Raw genomic sequence first — 17,484 nt, 5'->3', positions numbered from 1 at the left:
ACTCCCACTAGTCATATCATCCAATTAAATATTCATTCTTATGTGTAACCCGTTGTAGGATCCGATCGAAGTTAACCGCGAATTACTTCGTAATTCGACGATCATAGTTGGTTTTTAGCTAAACACTACGACCCTCTAAATCAATCGACTTGATGATCTTCTTCACCGATTGCCCTATCCGACAAATTGCTCGCATTGCAATCTTGATCGGAGGACATCTCCTTCACGAGAAACAGTTGATTGTTGCTTGGATTCCCAAGTAAACACGACTCACACCAAGCATAGTGAACTAGCCGATGGTAAGACGACGAGTGATATGACAACTGACCCAATCAGAATTCATGAAGCCAAGAAATAGTCAGAGTGCTGGAGGAAGAAAAGCGAAATCCATAATCCACTGTGCATTTCAAGTATCGAAGATTTCAAGTCGTTGCATCCATGTGTGTGGAATGAGGATGTTGCACAAACTGACTAAGGTAGTTTACAAATAACGTAATGTCAGGATCTGTCACAGTGACATAAAGCAGTCGATTGCTTGGGTGTCGATAAGGTACATCTCTATCCAGTTCACTATTAGCTTTTGCATGAGATCCGGACAACCTAATGTTAGATGTATAGACGTTTGAGATTCCACGTAGAACATTAAGAGACATTATAATGTAACAAAAGATTAGTTGGGAAAGATGGATATTGAATAAAGAGAAACAAAAAAGGGATAAAAAGAAAGAATAAATGGAAAAGGTAAAACTAGAAATGGAAAAACCTACTTAACATAATACGACCGAACTTTGGACAAGGGGACCAATATGAATGTTGGATAAGAATAGGGGCTAAACTTACATTTGTTGGATATAAGTATGTTATATCTAGAGGACTAAAACAAGATTCAACCCTTAAAGGATACTATTCAAATGAAATTGGGATTGTCATTTAAGTGTTTTAAACCTTATTTCTTGTTAAAATTAAAAACAATTTTTTATGATTATGTGTGCCTTTTGGTGGCTCAAGTTGTGGTTTCCTTTTATGTGGGGGAGATTATCTAGGTTGACTTAGGTCTAGATACAACAACCAGGGCTGGTGGTCGTAGAAACCTAGGTACCCCACCTTCAGGATTAGATTCAAAATCAAGGTTCCACCTTTTTACGTGAATATGAAGCAAACTTGAATAAAATCCCCACCCACAACCCACTCACTATTTAAACTGAAATTAATGAATCCAAATCTTAAATCTTTTACTACTACTAATCCAAATTCTAAATCAAGTGGGCCACTGAAGACTCACAACCACCAGGAGAATCAGTAGTTTTAGATCTATTTCGAAAATCTTCGCTGGCTTAATCTCCACTAAAATAGAAAGTACAATTGAAGAATCCAAAATTCAATTCATTTCTGAATCTGGGTAGGAGTCAGATACTACAATTAGGGTTTCAATTCCATTTCACAATGAAAGGAGGCTCATTCTAAGATATTAACATAACTGGTGAGTAATTTCTTCTCTTTGATTTTGGTTATAATTTGTGATGGGTCTTGTATTTTGAACATCTAAATACTTAAGTTATAGACTCCCAATTGATTTCTTGATTGTTTTTTTCAGGGTTAATTTTATTTGTTATAGCAAACTGCAAACATTTTGATTCCCTTTCTGAACAATTCATTCAACAAAGTCTGTTTTTTTTTTTTGTGGGTTGGTGGTTTCTTTATGTTTCATGGGGTCCAGATCTTGTACTCCTGGAATTGGGTGGTGATTTGACTTCCACATACCTTCACTGTTCTGTAATTCAGGGACATGGGGAGTAATGAGATTAGGAGTTGAATATCAACTACCCAACTCCTTGGAGTAGATAAATTCATATTCTACCTTAGGAATTAGGATAGACTCTTCACTATTCTCATGTGGAATGATATGTTAAAGGATTTCTGTTTTTAAACAAAACCTAGAATTGAGTATTTTTGCCAATTCACCATTAGTATTGTTGTCTCCAAGTGCAGAATTGTCTAATCCTCTGTGCTCAGTCGAAGATCAAGCTTACTATTATGCACCATAAGAAATACGAATACTAGAATTGAGTAATCGGTAATATAACATTAGGGAGAAGTAGGCCCTAGAAAATGTATTCTTAACGTATTGATAGCTGGAAGCAGACCCCTAATTCGACCAGTTACGCTAACTGTCTGACATGTGTGCAGTTGCTCTCAAGGGGAGCGGATTTTGACAATTTCTACGTATTAGATGGAAGTTCTCGGATCTCTTAACTCAAATGATGGGAAGAAGCACCGACCTTTAACTCCGCTTAGGGTTTTAAGGGGTATATTGTGTTTGATTGTGATACTTTCAACAGCATTTATGATATTAGTTTACTGTGCTCCTTTGGCTGCTTTGACACTACTATTTTTCAGCAGACACTATTGTAGGAAATATTCGTCCATGATTTTTGGTATGTGGTTAGCTTTGTGGCCCTTTCTTTTCGAGAAAATAAACAAGACTAAAGTAATTTTTTCCGGAGATGTTGTTCCTCCAAGAGAACGGGTTTTGGTTATAGCAAACCATAGAACTGAGGTTGATTGGATGTATCTTTGGGACCTCGCATTGAGGAAAGGACGCTTAGGATATATAAGATACGTCCTTAAGAGCAGTCTAATGAAGCTACCTGTATTCGGATGGGCATTTCACATTTTGGAGTTTATTTCAGTCGAGAGGAAATGGGAAGTTGATGAACCATCAATGCGTGGAATGCTTTCTACTCTTACTGATCCCCAAGATCCTCTCTGGCTTGCTCTTTTTCCTGAAGGCACTGATTATACGTAATTCCTCTTCGTTGTGTTTCTCCTTTACTCAGCGTCTTTTGTTGCAGATAAGTTTGATATTTATATATTCTGATGTCTGTTCTATCGCATTTCTTCTTAACTAACACCTTCTCGCTTTACTTTTTATCCAAAGGGAGCAGAAGTGCATTAGGAGTCAAAAATATGCGGCTGAGAATGGGTTGCCTATCCTGAAGAATGTGCTTCTCCCAAAAGCGAAGGGTTTCTATGCTTGCTTGGAAACTCTAAGGAATTCCCTAGATGCAGGTTATCCTACTTCTTTAAACTTGATCCTTATGTTTGTGACAATAAATCCACAAGGAGGAAGGAAAGTCTCATCGTCATCAATATAATAGCTAGGGATTTTCTCCATTGTCAATTGGTTTTGAGTTGTGAATTCCACGACCTTGTTTGGTGTTAGAGCTATCATACACATGATCGGCTCAATGCCATATCACCCAACTGAAGCACATGTGTTTGGCTCAAACAAAGTGATATGCCTAAAAGTCACAAATGACCCACTGTTCCCAAATAATAAACGTGTTAGGCTCAAAGAACCTCACACATAATAGGGAGGCGTGTGACACCGCCCTACATGGACAAAGGGAAGTCACTAGACCAAGCAAATAATATCTAGCGCATCTTTCCCTCGTTGCCAAATGCTATTGAGTTGGATATCCATAATCTTAATAATTTTGTTTCATCGGCTCATAACTCGATAAAAGTTTTTGATCTTTTCCACTTTTTTGCAGTTTATGACATAACTATTGCATATAAGTATAGATGCCCGTTCTTTATGGACAATGTCTTTGGTGTGGATCCTTCTGAAGTCCACGTTCATGTTCGACGCATACTCCTCAATGATATCCCAACCTCTGAAGATGAAGTTGCTAGTTGGTTAACAGAGGTGTTTCGAGTAAAAGATAATCTACTAACTGATTTTGTAGCTCAAGGTAATTTTCCTAATGAAGGAACAGAAGGCGATCTTTCGACATTGAGTTGTTTGCTAAATTTTGGAGCGATAATTGCTATGACGAGTATATTTATATTCTTAACGTTCTTCTCGTCTAACTGGTTTAAGGTATATGTCGTTTCAAGTTGTGCATACCTTGCATCTGCTACGTATTTCAATTTCCGACCATTGCCCATTTTAGGGTTTGTAAAGAACAGATTTGGAAGAAAACAATCAGACGAGTAGTACGTTGGTCGGACCCATTTTTTCCTATCAATCACAGCAGATAAGATATCTGGTGGTGTATTTTTGTGGAATCTTTGTGATTCTTATTGTCATTGGATTAGCTTTTTGGAGCAAATTTTAGAATTAAATTGTATAGCTTTTGATGTGTAAAAGTTCAGATAGTTCAAAAGATTTACTGCTGAAATGCTACCAAGTTCCCTGCGATTCCCCACATGCCACAGAATTCTGTGGTTTATGTGCACAACTATGTTATTCTTTTTCAAATATGATTTTGTTATGTTCGAATTATTACAATTTGTGTTTGATCGATTTTTATCGTTTGTGTCTCTGTTACGATTGTTCAATCTCAAATCGCTATCATTTGTTATTTTAAACTTCTTAATCCCTCTCTGTCTATCTATATTTATCAAGTTTGAGTTTGCAAGATTTGCTAAAACTAATTTTAAGTTTGTAATATTTACAATCCATATTTTCAAATAGAAAATGCTGAAAATAATCTCCGGATCGAAATCCTTCCGTCTAAATCATATATATTTGAAAATTAGAAAAATGATGATAAAATTAGGGTCGGTGGGTATATAGACCAAAATAATGTTCAAAAAAGGTTTATGATCCAATCTTCTCAAAATATGGATATTTAGTCCTTTTACATTATCGACATAAAAACCCTCACTTTCTAAACACATTACCGTCAATGTCCCACGTTCAAATTTGACGTGGAGATTTATTAGCAAAAATTGTGGAGATTTATTAGCAAAAAATATGGAGATTTATTAGAAAAAAAATGGATAGAAACAAATCATAATTTCTCTCTCCTCTAAACAGATTTGGAAAGCAAATTTTCTCTTTCCTATTATCCGAATCAATCAGAAACAAAAATCCTAACCAAAACGAAACGTCATCACCACAGATATTTCCAAATCAATTTTCTCTCTCTTCTTTACAGATTTAGAAACCAAATCAATTTTCTCTTTCCTATTATCCGAATCAATCAGAAACAAAACTCCTAACCAAAACTACTGTAAAGTATGTATAATTTATTCACAAGTTTTTTTTTTGTACGGTTATTTTTCATCATAAAGAAGTTTGTTTCAACGTTATGGTGAGATTTTGGGTTGATTTTTATGGTTTTTTCTGTTGTGACATAGTTTCTGATGTTCAAAGCTTCGTCATAAATCAATATTTAGAGATCTGTTTGATAAATTATGTCAATTTCTGTCTGGTATAACTTAAACTACTGTAAAGTATGTATAATTTATTCACACGTATCCGTGATTTACCACAGGATTCGGTAATTTTTGATAAATAACCAATGATAACAGCAAAAATTTAAAAGTTTTTAATTGATCAAACCTGGTAATTTCTGATAGTGGTCATTTATATGAAGGAATTTATATTGTATACTGATATACAATAAGTATGTTTTACAATGGGATTTAATGATGTACAACAAATTCTGATATACTAATGATAAAGTATAATTTTAAACGTTATATACCTAAACTGTAAATACGATATTATGGAGTATAATTTTCAATAAATTATGCAAACTTTATGAAAAATAATGAGACATTTATCACAAATAATGAAATCATGTTTCCTTTCCATGTCTTTAAATATGAACATAGAATCGCATTTCAATGGTGCCCATCCATGCACTATCCATTTGCAATCTTCAACAGGACACACAACAGTAACACGCTTAGAATCATTCTTTATGAATTTGAAATCATGCCCGGTGTTGATGCTATATTGCCTAAGAGCATATCGAAAAGCTTTTGTACCACCAGGAAATAACTGTCCTAGTTCTGTAAATATCTTATCCCAACCATCTAATTTCAGTTTGATTTCCTTATTTTGATTTGATGATTCTGCCTGGAACTCCATCTGTGATAACAAAGTGAGATAGATTAATTCAATTAAATTATATATACAAGTATATTATTTGCAGTAAATTATATGAACATTTGAATAAATTACATGTACTTTACAGAAAAGTACACAGGATTTACATATGTAAATCAAAGATGTTCTAATAATGAAACGAGAACTGTTTTGATATTAAATCATACATAATGTTCCATAAATTACGTATGATTTACACAAAATAATATAATGTTAATGTTATTCGTGAAAAATTTGCAGAACCAGAACATATATCATGTTCTCAATTTGATAAACATAGCACGGAAAAGTTTATATAATTTACGTTACATTATGGTAATTTATTCTAAAGTATATATAATGTTAATTCTGTTATGAGTAACCGTGCGAAAGAATCACGTTTCATCAATCTGTACGGAAAAAAATCAGATCTGAAGAAAATTTGAATATCATACTTTGCATAAGCTCCAAATCTATTGATAACTGATATGACGATTGATTGCAAACAATAAGTAAACTCGATTTGTAAGATTTAGAAAATGAAGTATTAATCTCATGAAGATCGTGATCATTAATACAAACTTTAGAGAGAGAAAGACAATAATAACTTTCTTGATCTGAAACAGAATCATCAAATAAGAAAATTGTTTACCTGATTAACAATTAAGATGATGATTTTGAATAGCTCTAATGATAATGAAACAGGTTTCGATTACAAAGTTTTTTGTTTTAATGGAGGGTAGTTTCAGAAGATGAAGATGTAGAGAGAGAAAAAGATAGGACGAGAAGGTTTCAGTTACAAATTTAAGGAAGATAAAGATTTCTTTCTTCCTTTAGAGTCGGTAATTGGAGAGAGAAACATGGAGATAAAATAGGGAAACGAATATTGGTTGATTTGAGCTTAAATTAGATCTTATATATATGGAAGGTTAGTTTAGGTATTATAAATTATTTGGTATTCTAGGGATTTGTGTTTTCTCTCTAGATGACACCAAATGGACTAGATATCCATTTGTATTATTTTTTTGGTTTTGAAACCCTTTATAGGATTAGAGAGGACTAAAAGTCCTATTAGGGTCCGTTTTTTGGATTATAAGCCCAAAAATTCATAAAATTATTAACATAAGAAAGTTTTTTTTTTTTGTGACTATGAAAGTCATTACAATAATATTTGATACATCAAGCACAATACATAACTGAGTTAAACCTTGAAACAGACGGACCTAAAGTCCAACTAAACTACTTGTCTAAAACCTATCGAAATAAACAGTCTAAAGTCTATCTGACTATATTATTTATACCTTTAATAACTTAAATTCAATAAATTACGGATTTCACCTCTAGAAATTGAACTTGAAGCCTTAATTTTAGTCTTTACAAATATTTTAATGTAAATAATTACTGAAGTTTTATTTCAAGTTTTACTTAGAAGCATCCGAGTAAAGTGTTGGCTCGAATAACTAATTATCTCATTCCCAAGAAGATAAGAAAGCCGGCCAAGATAGAAAGTCAATCAACTCTAATTAAAATAAAAAAAAAAAAAAGGTCAAAAACTTTGTAGCACGCCTAAATTACGGGAGACAAACTCTAACAACTCATCTGGTGATATCGTTTTCCAATACGAGATGCTTACGGGCCAAATGCCCAAATGACTTCGCCATAGGTAGGTGGGAAGCTTCCCTTTCCCTTCTATTTATACACAAGGGTACGCCCTTCACCTGGTGGTAAGACAAATTTAACACTCCTACCTGGTAGCTGCTAGCTAAAAGAACCCAATCCGAGTACCATTGACCAACACACAATAAACATGATTCGGAGCAATGAATGTTGAGTCTAATAGTCCACTCACATTCAGTTTTTAAAGAGATTATGCTCTGGCTATGGTTAGAATTTAAAAATAATAAAGGAACGAGTTGCTCTTCCATAACAAACATAACTCCGTCTAGATGGTTGATTGTCTGGTTTGCAAATTAGGGACCTTAGTTTGACTCCATAACTCTTGTAAATTTGAGTTTACTCTCTTTTTATTAAGACTTTTCTATGAGCCAATGAATAGATACTTGTTCATCATTCGAACAACCCAACCCATTCATATCATATCATAAGAATTTTTCTTTATTCATTCCGTCTTCTTCGATGAACTTTCCAATCTATGGATAAAATTCGAAAAACAATTATACAAACTATTAGTGTTATTTTTCCATCGGCAAATTACCTTTGTGTTCCCTCCTCACTGGTTCTTTTTTGTTTTGTCGATTTTTTTGCCTTCGATTAAGCTATCACATTTTTTTTAAATACGAATAAAGATGTTTTCTTACATATTTGATTCACTTTTTAGATGTTGGTGTAATGATCTTTAATGAGTTAAATATAAAGTTCAATTCATAAAATTTGACACTTTAACAATTCAACTTAAAAGAAATATTTATGACGAATTGACACGTCTGTCGGACATGTCTATCCAATCTGATATTATATCCCACTTAACCCCTTATTGTATAGCGTAGAGCAAAAAAGATGCAGAGTTGTTGGATTGCGATTCGGACTGGTAGAGTCAGGGGCCCCTCAGGGCCATTCAGATTGATCCGTTTGACCTATAAAGGTCTCAGACTTTCACGTACCGTCGTAGAAAAGTGAGACGACCAAAAAAGAGTGTATAAGTATAATTTTTTTAGAAAAACTACAAATACAAGTCGGTACGCCCTCTACTTCAACAAAATAAAAAGTCAGACAAAATAAAAAGTCAGTACTCCCCTCATAATTGTGACATAAATTATGTTACATGCTCTATCTTGTAATGTAATCAAAATCGATTGGCTTAATCAAAATATAATCTTGTTATGTGAATAGTGTAGTTTTGTTACATTATCACTAGTCTCTTATCATCTGAAACATGTTAAAGCAAAATTGTTGTTTCTCCTTTCTCCCTCCAACTCCAATGTTCTTCAGAGATTAAAAATATCTATCATGTACAAGTATATTAATTATGAATAGAATACATTAACGTTCGATCAGGATAATCAAGCATCGACGATGATGAAAGACTTGGCTTTGTCAGTGATGTACCAACATCTGGGTAATAAGCTCTTTTGAGCTCCTCAAACCTCTTGATGTCGAACTTGGTTTGCTTCATCAATTGCTTCTGCTTTGACCTAAATCGAGACTGAAAAAATCCTTCAAAAGACGGATCTGTCGATGTTTTCATAAAAAATGCATAACCAGCGACGCAGTAAATTGACGTGACGAAAAAACAAATGGGTTCCATAATGTCCCATGATAGTTCCCAAAATGTGAGCCTCATAAATCCAGCAGTTTGGAGTACTAGTAATCCTAGACCAACCCATAACTCTCTTTTCACTAACATCTCTGCTCTTTCATCAATTACTTCTTTCTCTTTCTCCATTTTCTCGAGCTCCTTTTTTCTAGCGTCATTTCGTTCAGAAATATGTAGAGGTATAATATTTTCTATTGCTTTTGCTACCTGTAAATAAATCAAGTGATTAGAACATGAATCGTCAAAATTTGACCTATCTGAATCTGAATCGCTTGACTTAAATAAAATTATAACCCATTGACATGACAAGACATTAGACAAAAATAAGGGCTCTGAAATCTGACTCGAACCAATTCTTATTTGGACTCCTATTTCATATCTGACTTGCCTAGGGCTAGCTCTAGCAATGAAAAGCAACTCTGAATGATAAAAGTGAAGAACAAGAAGAAGATAAGAGTTCAATGGAAATAGTTACCAGTTCTGGTTGGAGGAAAACAATGTTTCCCAAAACAATGACAGATCCAGATTCATCCAATGTCTTCGCAAAATCTAATCCTTGAGAAGGACTAGTAATTTCAACACAAATCTCAATCAACTCTGTATAAGAAATTGATTTCTTAGCTATTTGTCTCAATCTAGTTTTCACCATTTCCAATTGAGATAATTTCAATAGTTTCTTCGCATCATCAATTGATATTTCATTCAAATTCTCCTCTGATTTCTTCATCATCAGAGGATGATTCAGTTCATCTAATCGAAGACGATCACTGTTTATATTCATTCCTTTCAGTTTTTCAATTAGTTTCTCTCCGATCGGTATGGAACTTACCTCCGGCGATATCTCCGATACAAACAAACTTCGTTTGTGAAGAAATCTCCTAAGAAATCCTTTCTCTCGAGAATCTGGAACAGAAAAGAAATCACGATTGAATGTGATCTTGGTTGGATCAGGAGGAACTAAAGTTTCTAAATAAGGAGAAGAAAATTGACAATTTCTCAGTTCTAGGTTTCCGATTGGGGATGACATTTTGGCGATTGGGAGAAGACGATGAGTTAGGGCTTTTCGAAGTGCCATTGCTGAAATTTTTTAGAAAGAGAAAACTTCTTCTTCTTCTTCTTTTCAAACTCCAAATTTTTAGGGCTAATGGATAGAGCTAATGAGGTGTTTTGAGTTATATTTAAATACCAAATTGGGATGAGAATAAAAACGCGGAAAATAGTAACTTCCGAAAATATCGGGACACCTAAAAAAACGTTATAAATGATAAACATAGAATGGATTATGTTTGTCCTTTATTTATAATCGGATAGATTAATTATAGTTAGTGACTTCAACAAAAAAAAAAAACTATAGTTAATGACTTCAACAACAAAAAAAAAAAGTGATAAATGTATAGTTGGGACCGAAAATGTTAAGCTAATTCCGTTTAGGCCCAATAAAGATGATTAACTCATCAAAATGACCTTATTAAACATTTTCAAGACGACTAACTTTCAAAATGACTTCATAAAATGTTCTTTCGTTCATGGAGTTAATTTTTGTTCTTATGTTCTCTTTTGCCCTTGCTCTCCAAATAAGTTATTTTCATTTCCTTTTTCTTTTGCAACCTGACATATTTTTCGGTTACTGTTCTTTTCGACGATCATTTTTCGGACAAGTAATTTGTTTTCAGCGTTCCAAACATTTTCTACCAACAAATCATCACTACTAAAGATGAAATACACTCTTCGTTTTCATCGTTGAACATGATTTGGCTGTTTAAATTTTATAGAACGGTGTGAAGAAAGATGATTTGTCAGAAAAAATAATGTTGGTTAGGTAGATCGCGGGTCAAATGTGGTTTTTGAGAGGAGATGATTAGTCTAAAAGATAAAGTAAACGAAAAAAAAAAGTTAACTCTTAACTAATGGAAAATGGTTTAGGGCCATTGTGGAAGTTGGACATTTTTATGGCGTCATTTTGTAGGTCAGTCATCGTTAGGAGCCAAACTTGAGTAAACCCTAAAAAGATTATGTTGAACATATATTTGGATTGGGTCATGACTCATGAGTGAGTGTAGAGATGAACATAGACTACATTATGGCTTGGGTTAAAATCAGATTAAGATGCAATTGTAGTAAAGATAAATTTATAGTTGGGATTAAAAATGGATAAAATGCATTGACTTTAGGATTTTAGTGTACCTCTCCACAAAATAAAGTAAATTTTATAGTTAATGCACTTCTTTAATTTACAGGTCAATTAGATTTTGTAAATATCAAGGTGCTTACAAATACCCTTCAACAAAAAAAAAAAAGTTGCTTACAAATACTGTAATAGAAGTTTGTATTTATTTACTAGGGTAATCAGTGAACGATAATGACATTACACCGTGTATGATTTACATGCTACACATAAAACTGAGACTGATAAAATACGATAATACGTTTTAATCTTTTGACGTCATTGTTTAACAATTAACTCCCCATTGTTACATGAAATAAATATAGGATGGATAACTTTAACCGTTATCTTATTCAAAAGTAAAATTTGTTGATAAAAAAATGTAATGGTGATAAATAGCATTAAAATACTGTTATTTTATTTTATTTTATTTTTGTTGTTGAAAAGATACTGTTATTTTAGTTAGCATGGCAGACAAATCCAAGTTGAAAAGGAAAGTTGGCCAACACTCAACAGATAGTCTAGGTAGGAGATGTGTATGAGGAAAAAAAAAAACGAGGACATGTCGCCACATACACATAAAGTCCAAGTCAAGATGTGTATTGAGTTGGGCTACTCTTGTTGACCAAGTAAATGATCAACCTGTGGGACAGACACAATAGGAGGAGTATGACTAAATAAGAACTCATGTTTAGACATACCTAATGGGGGTAACCAAAGGAGAAGCCAAACTAATGACTGCCCCCAGTGGCCATAGTGATGAGGGGTCAATTTGAAATTATTACTAAAATTTAGACCAATAGAACTATGAGTTGATTCAAGTTTAATGGAGACCGTTGGTTAATTCAATTTTTAATTTTTCTTTTCGTATTTCTTGTCTTCTCACCACCTCTCTTGTATTTTGATGGCCAAAACAGCACAAAACTTATTTGCTCCCTCCTTCTTGGACGTAAAATTTGATTTCATCATCATTAACAATACGCGCAATGGGTGTATCAGTGTATGCAAGGGCGTGTTGCTATTTTTTGGGGTTGCAATTGTAAACACGGAGAACAAAATTCTTCCTTTAAAATGTGATGTAGATTGTTGCGGAAGCGTAAAAGTAATGGAATCCACCATTGTTAATAAACTAAACTAACGAAATAAAACTGATAAAATAGCGATAAACAATAAACTTGATTAATAACTTGAATAATAATAAACTTGGTTGATAATATTCTCTGATCTGAATAACAAGGACAGACCTGACTTCCTTTTATAGGAACTTAGAAACTTCTAGATAGACTCAAATTAGGATTCCTAAATATCAAAGATACTCAAATATAGAAACTTCTAAACCTAGACTTAGTAGGAAATACTAAAACATGGAAACTCCTAAACTCTAACCCTAATGGACTCGGCCATGAGGCCCTCTAACTAGTTCGGCCGTGAGGCCCATCTTGATGGTCTCCATCAAAATGTGTTGAGACAACTCTTATTTTAAAATGTGGGGCAATTGATTGTTGATTTGGATGTGTTAGTGAGTTAGGACACCAGTAATCACAACCAAGACGTGTACCACATGGTTTATCTACACATTTATGTCTTAATTAATCCCATTTTAAATGCATTTGATTACTAATCAACAATTAATGATAATGTTAAAATAGCTTTTCCTCATTCTTGGGTCTTTCATATTTCTATTTGTTAACAGCTAGAGCATCACATCTCAGTGTTGATTGGGATCTATATCCAAATGATCTATATCCAAACGAGGGTGTAACCCGTGCCCGTGGGGCACAGACAGTTCTTTCATATGCATTATAGACCAAGTACATTGTGGATGATTATAAGTTACAGCTTAATGAATGTTTCGGTATTTATTCGTCATATCAGTTCACAGTTTACTACACTGATAGGTAAATCTAATAAGGACTTACTATTAAAAGAGGTCGCAGGTCTTCTTCAGAAAAATATCTCATGTTCATCCAAATATCGCGTTTAAGGTACCTGAATAACATCACAGAAATTAGTAACATATAACATCACACTGTCAATGTAGAACCATCATAGTGAAAGATCTTAACAACACGTAAAGTAATGATATTGCAATGAGAGCATGTAACCATATCATTACCCAGAAAGTGAGTTGATGTACGACTCTGACACAACTATAACCTATCTTAGCCGGTAAAGAATCAAGTGTTACTGTCATCTACTTGTTCCATGTAAGTAGCGAGAAAATAGTCCTAAAAACTAATACTTTTAATAAAGACACAATAACATACGAATTTGTAGGAATATAGATGATCCAGTCTAAGGATGCTCACTACAATAATACTCATTTGGTACAACACGTAAACAGAAGTAGTAAAATTACATAAACATTTAAATATGACAGAAAAATCAATGACATTTGTAAAAATACTTACAGATAAAAGAATGAGCTCAGAACCTGATTAGATGTCGTCTTTACGGTACACCATTGTTGCCAATTAAAAGGAACGATTGAGCAATATCCATTTGAATAGTTATGGACATAATAAAATAAATTCAGAATATATCTAATTAGTAAAATTACCAAATTTTAGACTAAGAAAAGTACCGACCTCTTAAAAATGTTCCTTTGGTGTGATTTGGAACACGGAGAAGTTAAAGGTTGACTTCTTCCAAATCGCATAATGACGTCAATGTCTACAGCATGAACGAATACAAAGGTCACGATAGCTAACTCACAAAAAATAACAAAAGTGGAATCTATATAAATTTAGGAATAACCTGACGCAAACATGTTTGTTTCAATTATGCTTGATGCGCAATAAGTGTCTGCTGCAATGTATCCTAAACCTTAATGATGTAAATGTATTATCATAGATTGTCATAATAGTTAGATTAGAGTCATAAATAGATTAAAATAAAATAGTTTCCTTTCACATAATAAAACTTCACATACATAGTTGTTGATGGTAACAAAAAATATTTAAACTACAAAAACAATCATCAAAGTTTGTTCCTTTCTACAAAAGTATGATTGTGTTGTAGTTTCTATATGAAATGTGCATTCATTTGCAGATATCATCTATTCTATACAAAAAGTATCACAAAATACATAGAGTTGGAAGACTTTAGCCAAAGTAGTTTTCAATCAAAATAGGCATGTAAGCTCTTCGAATTACTCTTAAGAAAGTAATTGTATCTACACGCACCCGTGACGACCAGTGAGAAGCATGCACAACAATCTGAAAAGTTATATCATTGCAATAGTTAGGATGACATAATGATAGATTTTAAGGTCTTTAAAATTATAAGCAATATACACTTACTGTGTTTCGATGCTTCCATTCTCCCCATATATATCTTTTATTTCGCCTCTCAAAGTCTTGTACTTGTTGATCCCAACTCTATTAGTGAAAAAGAAAGTTAAATAGTTAATACTTGTTGAATTTGGGTACAATGAAAAAAAGAAGTAAATATCATGAAAGATTACCTATAGCTATAATAAAACCTCAGGGTACACAATATTCGTAGTTGAGTTTTCTGAGGTTTCCGGTAATAAAACATGTAATCTATTTGAAGCAGTGCATCTTGACAATGCTACGTATAGTTGGCCATGGCTAAAAACTGGACTCCGCAGATCAACTCCAACAAACTTAACAGATTGTCCTTGAGATTTGTTAATTGTCATTGCATAAGCCAATCGAATTGGAAATTGTCTTCTTGTCATTCGAACAGGAACGTCTACAGAAGATGTTGTAAGAGATATTCGAGGCAAGAAAACTAAATCTCCAGATTTATCTCCGGTAATAATTTGAGCTTCAATTATGCGTGGAGCACATCGAACCACAATCAACCTAGTTCCGTTGCAAAGACCATCTTTTGGAGCAAGATTTCTTAATAACATTATTGGACAACCAACTTTTAGTTGAAGCTTGAAGGGAGGTAATCCTGGAGGATCGAGAGAGTTTAAATACTCATTGGGATAATTACCTCCTCCAAACCTATTGTCTTCCCCCTCTTCAACTAATTTAGCAGCGGCTAAATAGACAATAGCCTCTCCTGGAAATATTTTTAACGCCTCCAAATTAATAAAGTCTACATCATCATTACGGGGAGATAAAATAGCTCTCTCTGTCAAGTACTTTGGAGATGATGTACCTAATATATTCAATCCAGGATAGGTTGAACACAATAACTCAGGTAGATTCTTACACCTGTGAATAAGTGGTAGTTGAACAACTTCACACGGGTTTGTTCCAATCTAAAAAAAATATAACTATGTCAACCATTTGAAGGTTTGTAATAACACATAATTTATTAAAATGATGAATTGTTTGTTGGAAGAAGTAAGGGAGTACCTCAACCAAGAATTTTGCAAAATCAACATTTCCTGGCTCTGAATCAGCTAACCTCATGTTAAGACTCAATGTCAGGACAACAATAATCAACCAAAGTGGTGAACGTTTTAGTGAAGCGCCGACTATTTGTTCACGAACTCCTTTTGGTATTACAGGCAAGATTTGCCTAAAATCACCGCCTAGAACAACAGTAATACCACCAAATGGGTTTTTGTTATCACAAATATCCTGAAGTGTTCGATCAACTGCTTCCACACAAAATCTATGTTGCATAGGTACTTCATCCCATATAATTAGCTTAGTTTCCCTAAATAACTCAGCATGGATAGACTGCTTATGGAACCCACATATCGAATTATCTAAAATATCTAAGGGAATACAAAATGTTGAATGTGCAGTTCGACCTCCCACTAATAACAACGAAGCAATTCCAGATGAAGCAACAGTTATAACAATATGACCCATACTACGACATTTGGTTGCAATCGTGTTGTATAAAAATGTTTTTCCAGTACCAGCACCTCCACTTAAAAAAAACACGGTTCCCTTATTGTTGGTGACCGAATTTAAAATGACCCTATAAGCAGAAGATTGTTCAGCATTTAAACGATCGACGTTAACTTGTACATCTACTGTCTGACATTCATGTTGAATCATTCTGTGCTCTAGTAATAATCTATTCCCAGGTTGATCATTCCAATTTTCAGTTGAAAGAGGCATAGGTTTGAAATGAGTTAAATCTTTGCCAGACTGTTGAAGTAGTTTATTTATAAGATATAAACCATAGTCTGTGACTTGATTCTCGGACGGTGTCGTGATTCCAAATACTGTACGCAACTTGTGCGCCAGGTCATCACAAATATTAAGTGAAAACTGATTCCACAAATGATCCGGATTTGAAGGGAAACAATGCAAGAGAATAACAACGAACAATTTTCTTAATTGATGCCCAGTTTTCATTTTTATAGCTTCCTTTAAACATTGTACCCATTCGCCATTATCTTCTAAAAGGCCTCGAGCAATACATGCTAATTTAAATGTTTCACATAAAACACCATTTACTGTACGCAAACATTCAAATGATTGAGGACCTCTTATAATAGTCAACAACAATCTCAAATAAAACCTTTCACCACAATTTGGACTCGCAAAATACATTCTACCGATTGCAAATCCTTTTTTTCTAGAAGTCCATAAATGTTGTGGTTTATTCCAGACAAAGTGTTCTGGAAATTCTTGATAAGTGAATGCACGTGCATCTTCATTTAAAACACAACATTTAAAGAAGGCCAATAAAGTTGACGTTTGTTGTTCTGCTCTTGTTAAAATTGTTTCCCTCGAATCATCAGGGTTAAAAAGAACACGGTGCATACCTGGTAAATGAACTGCCAATCGCACAACTGTTGGGTTCTCCTCATGCAAAGTGTGGCCAAATATGCGCCAAGCTGCTTCTGGTGGTCCGATGTATCGTGCATCCAGATATTGTTGAATCTCATCTACTTTTCCCAACACAAAAGTAGCACGATCATATCCTTTAAAGATGTACTTATGGATATATTTTACGCAACGCAAACCCGCACAAACTTCAACGTTAATATGACAGTTGAACAACTTGGAAAGGTAAGCATTGTAAGGTACAATATCTCTATTATCGACAGGATGCCCTTTCACGGTATACACTTTATCAGTATCGCGACGACGATAGATTGGATAACCATCCACGTCTACTGTTGTCGACTCCGTAAACACTCGTGGAAACCTTTTAGTACACCTTCCGTCTTCCATGCAAATAGCATGTTTGTCCCGAGTACCACATGGCCCATGCACC

At 34.0% G+C, this 17,484-nt stretch overlaps 4 protein-coding genes across 4 annotated transcripts; 1 reads left to right on the top strand and 3 right to left on the bottom strand.

Moving 5' to 3' along the window:
• Nucleotides 1-1,051: 1,051 nt before the first annotated feature.
• Nucleotides 1,052-4,328, top strand: LOC147551708 (putative 1-acyl-sn-glycerol-3-phosphate acyltransferase 4). Its single transcript, XM_086672093.1, has 4 exons — nucleotides 1,052-1,480; nucleotides 2,188-2,802; nucleotides 2,939-3,069; nucleotides 3,555-4,328. Exons 2-4 carry the CDS (start codon nucleotides 2,231-2,233, stop codon nucleotides 3,998-4,000), a joined length of 1,149 nt encoding a protein of 382 aa, XP_086528219.1. The 5' UTR covers nucleotides 1,052-1,480; nucleotides 2,188-2,230; the 3' UTR covers nucleotides 4,001-4,328.
• Nucleotides 4,329-8,702: 4,374 nt separating this feature from the next.
• On the bottom strand, nucleotides 8,703-10,308 carry LOC147551707 (calcium uniporter protein 3, mitochondrial-like). Its single transcript, XM_086669519.1, has 2 exons — nucleotides 9,634-10,308; nucleotides 8,703-9,365 (listed from the first exon to the last, which is right to left on the bottom strand). The coding sequence occupies exons 1-2, from the start codon at nucleotides 10,231-10,233 to the stop codon at nucleotides 8,865-8,867; spliced, it is 1,101 nt and encodes a 366-aa protein (XP_086525645.1). The 5' UTR covers nucleotides 10,234-10,308; the 3' UTR covers nucleotides 8,703-8,864.
• Nucleotides 10,309-14,210: 3,902 nt separating this feature from the next.
• On the bottom strand, nucleotides 14,211-15,813 carry LOC147551706 (uncharacterized). Its single transcript, XM_086670425.1, has 4 exons — nucleotides 15,657-15,813; nucleotides 14,789-15,559; nucleotides 14,625-14,702; nucleotides 14,211-14,540 (listed from the first exon to the last, which is right to left on the bottom strand). Exons 1-2 carry the CDS (start codon nucleotides 15,711-15,713, stop codon nucleotides 14,795-14,797), a joined length of 822 nt encoding a protein of 273 aa, XP_086526551.1. The 5' UTR covers nucleotides 15,714-15,813; the 3' UTR covers nucleotides 14,211-14,540; nucleotides 14,625-14,702; nucleotides 14,789-14,794.
• On the bottom strand, nucleotides 15,715-17,027 carry LOC147551705 (uncharacterized). The gene is made up of 2 exons (XM_086668591.1): nucleotides 15,810-17,027; nucleotides 15,715-15,720 (listed from the first exon to the last, which is right to left on the bottom strand). The coding sequence occupies exons 1-2, from the start codon at nucleotides 17,025-17,027 to the stop codon at nucleotides 15,715-15,717; spliced, it is 1,224 nt and encodes a 407-aa protein (XP_086524717.1).
• Nucleotides 17,028-17,484: the final 457 nt, after the last annotated feature.

This window comes from Eschscholzia californica, unplaced genomic scaffold (genome assembly GCF_041429995.1).
Source record: "Eschscholzia californica isolate CP2 unplaced genomic scaffold, dmEscCali1.0.p SCAF_3, whole genome shotgun sequence".
Taxonomy (NCBI): domain Eukaryota; kingdom Viridiplantae; phylum Streptophyta; class Magnoliopsida; order Ranunculales; family Papaveraceae; genus Eschscholzia; species Eschscholzia californica.
Note: the sequence above shows the minus strand (reverse complement) of the source record. Positions and strands in the feature narration are given on the sequence as shown.

Bases quoted from the DNA above. Each gene is read 5' to 3' on its own strand.
- LOC147551706 (XM_086670425.1), bottom strand. From the start codon at position 15,713: ATGAGGTTAGCTGATTCAGAGCCAGGAAATGTTGATTTTGCAAAATTC. The intron at 15,560-15,656 runs GTACTCCCTTAC...TATTTTTTTTAG, and splicing joins TTGCAAAATTCTTGGTTGAG to ATTGGAACAAACCCGTGTGA.
- LOC147551705 (XM_086668591.1), bottom strand. From the start codon at position 17,027: ATGCACCGTGTTCTTTTTAACCCTGATGATTCGAGGGAAACAATTTTA.
- LOC147551708 (XM_086672093.1), top strand. From the start codon at position 2,231: ATGGAAGTTCTCGGATCTCTTAACTCAAATGATGGGAAGAAGCACCGA. The intron at 2,803-2,938 runs GTAATTCCTCTT...TTTTATCCAAAG, and splicing joins CCTGAAGGCACTGATTATAC to GGAGCAGAAGTGCATTAGGA. The intron at 3,070-3,554 runs GTTATCCTACTT...ACTTTTTTGCAG, and splicing joins AAGGAATTCCCTAGATGCAG to TTTATGACATAACTATTGCA.
- LOC147551707 (XM_086669519.1), bottom strand. From the start codon at position 10,233: ATGGCACTTCGAAAAGCCCTAACTCATCGTCTTCTCCCAATCGCCAAA. The intron at 9,366-9,633 runs GTAACTATTTCC...ATTTATTTACAG, and splicing joins TTTTCCTCCAACCAGAACTG to GTAGCAAAAGCAATAGAAAA.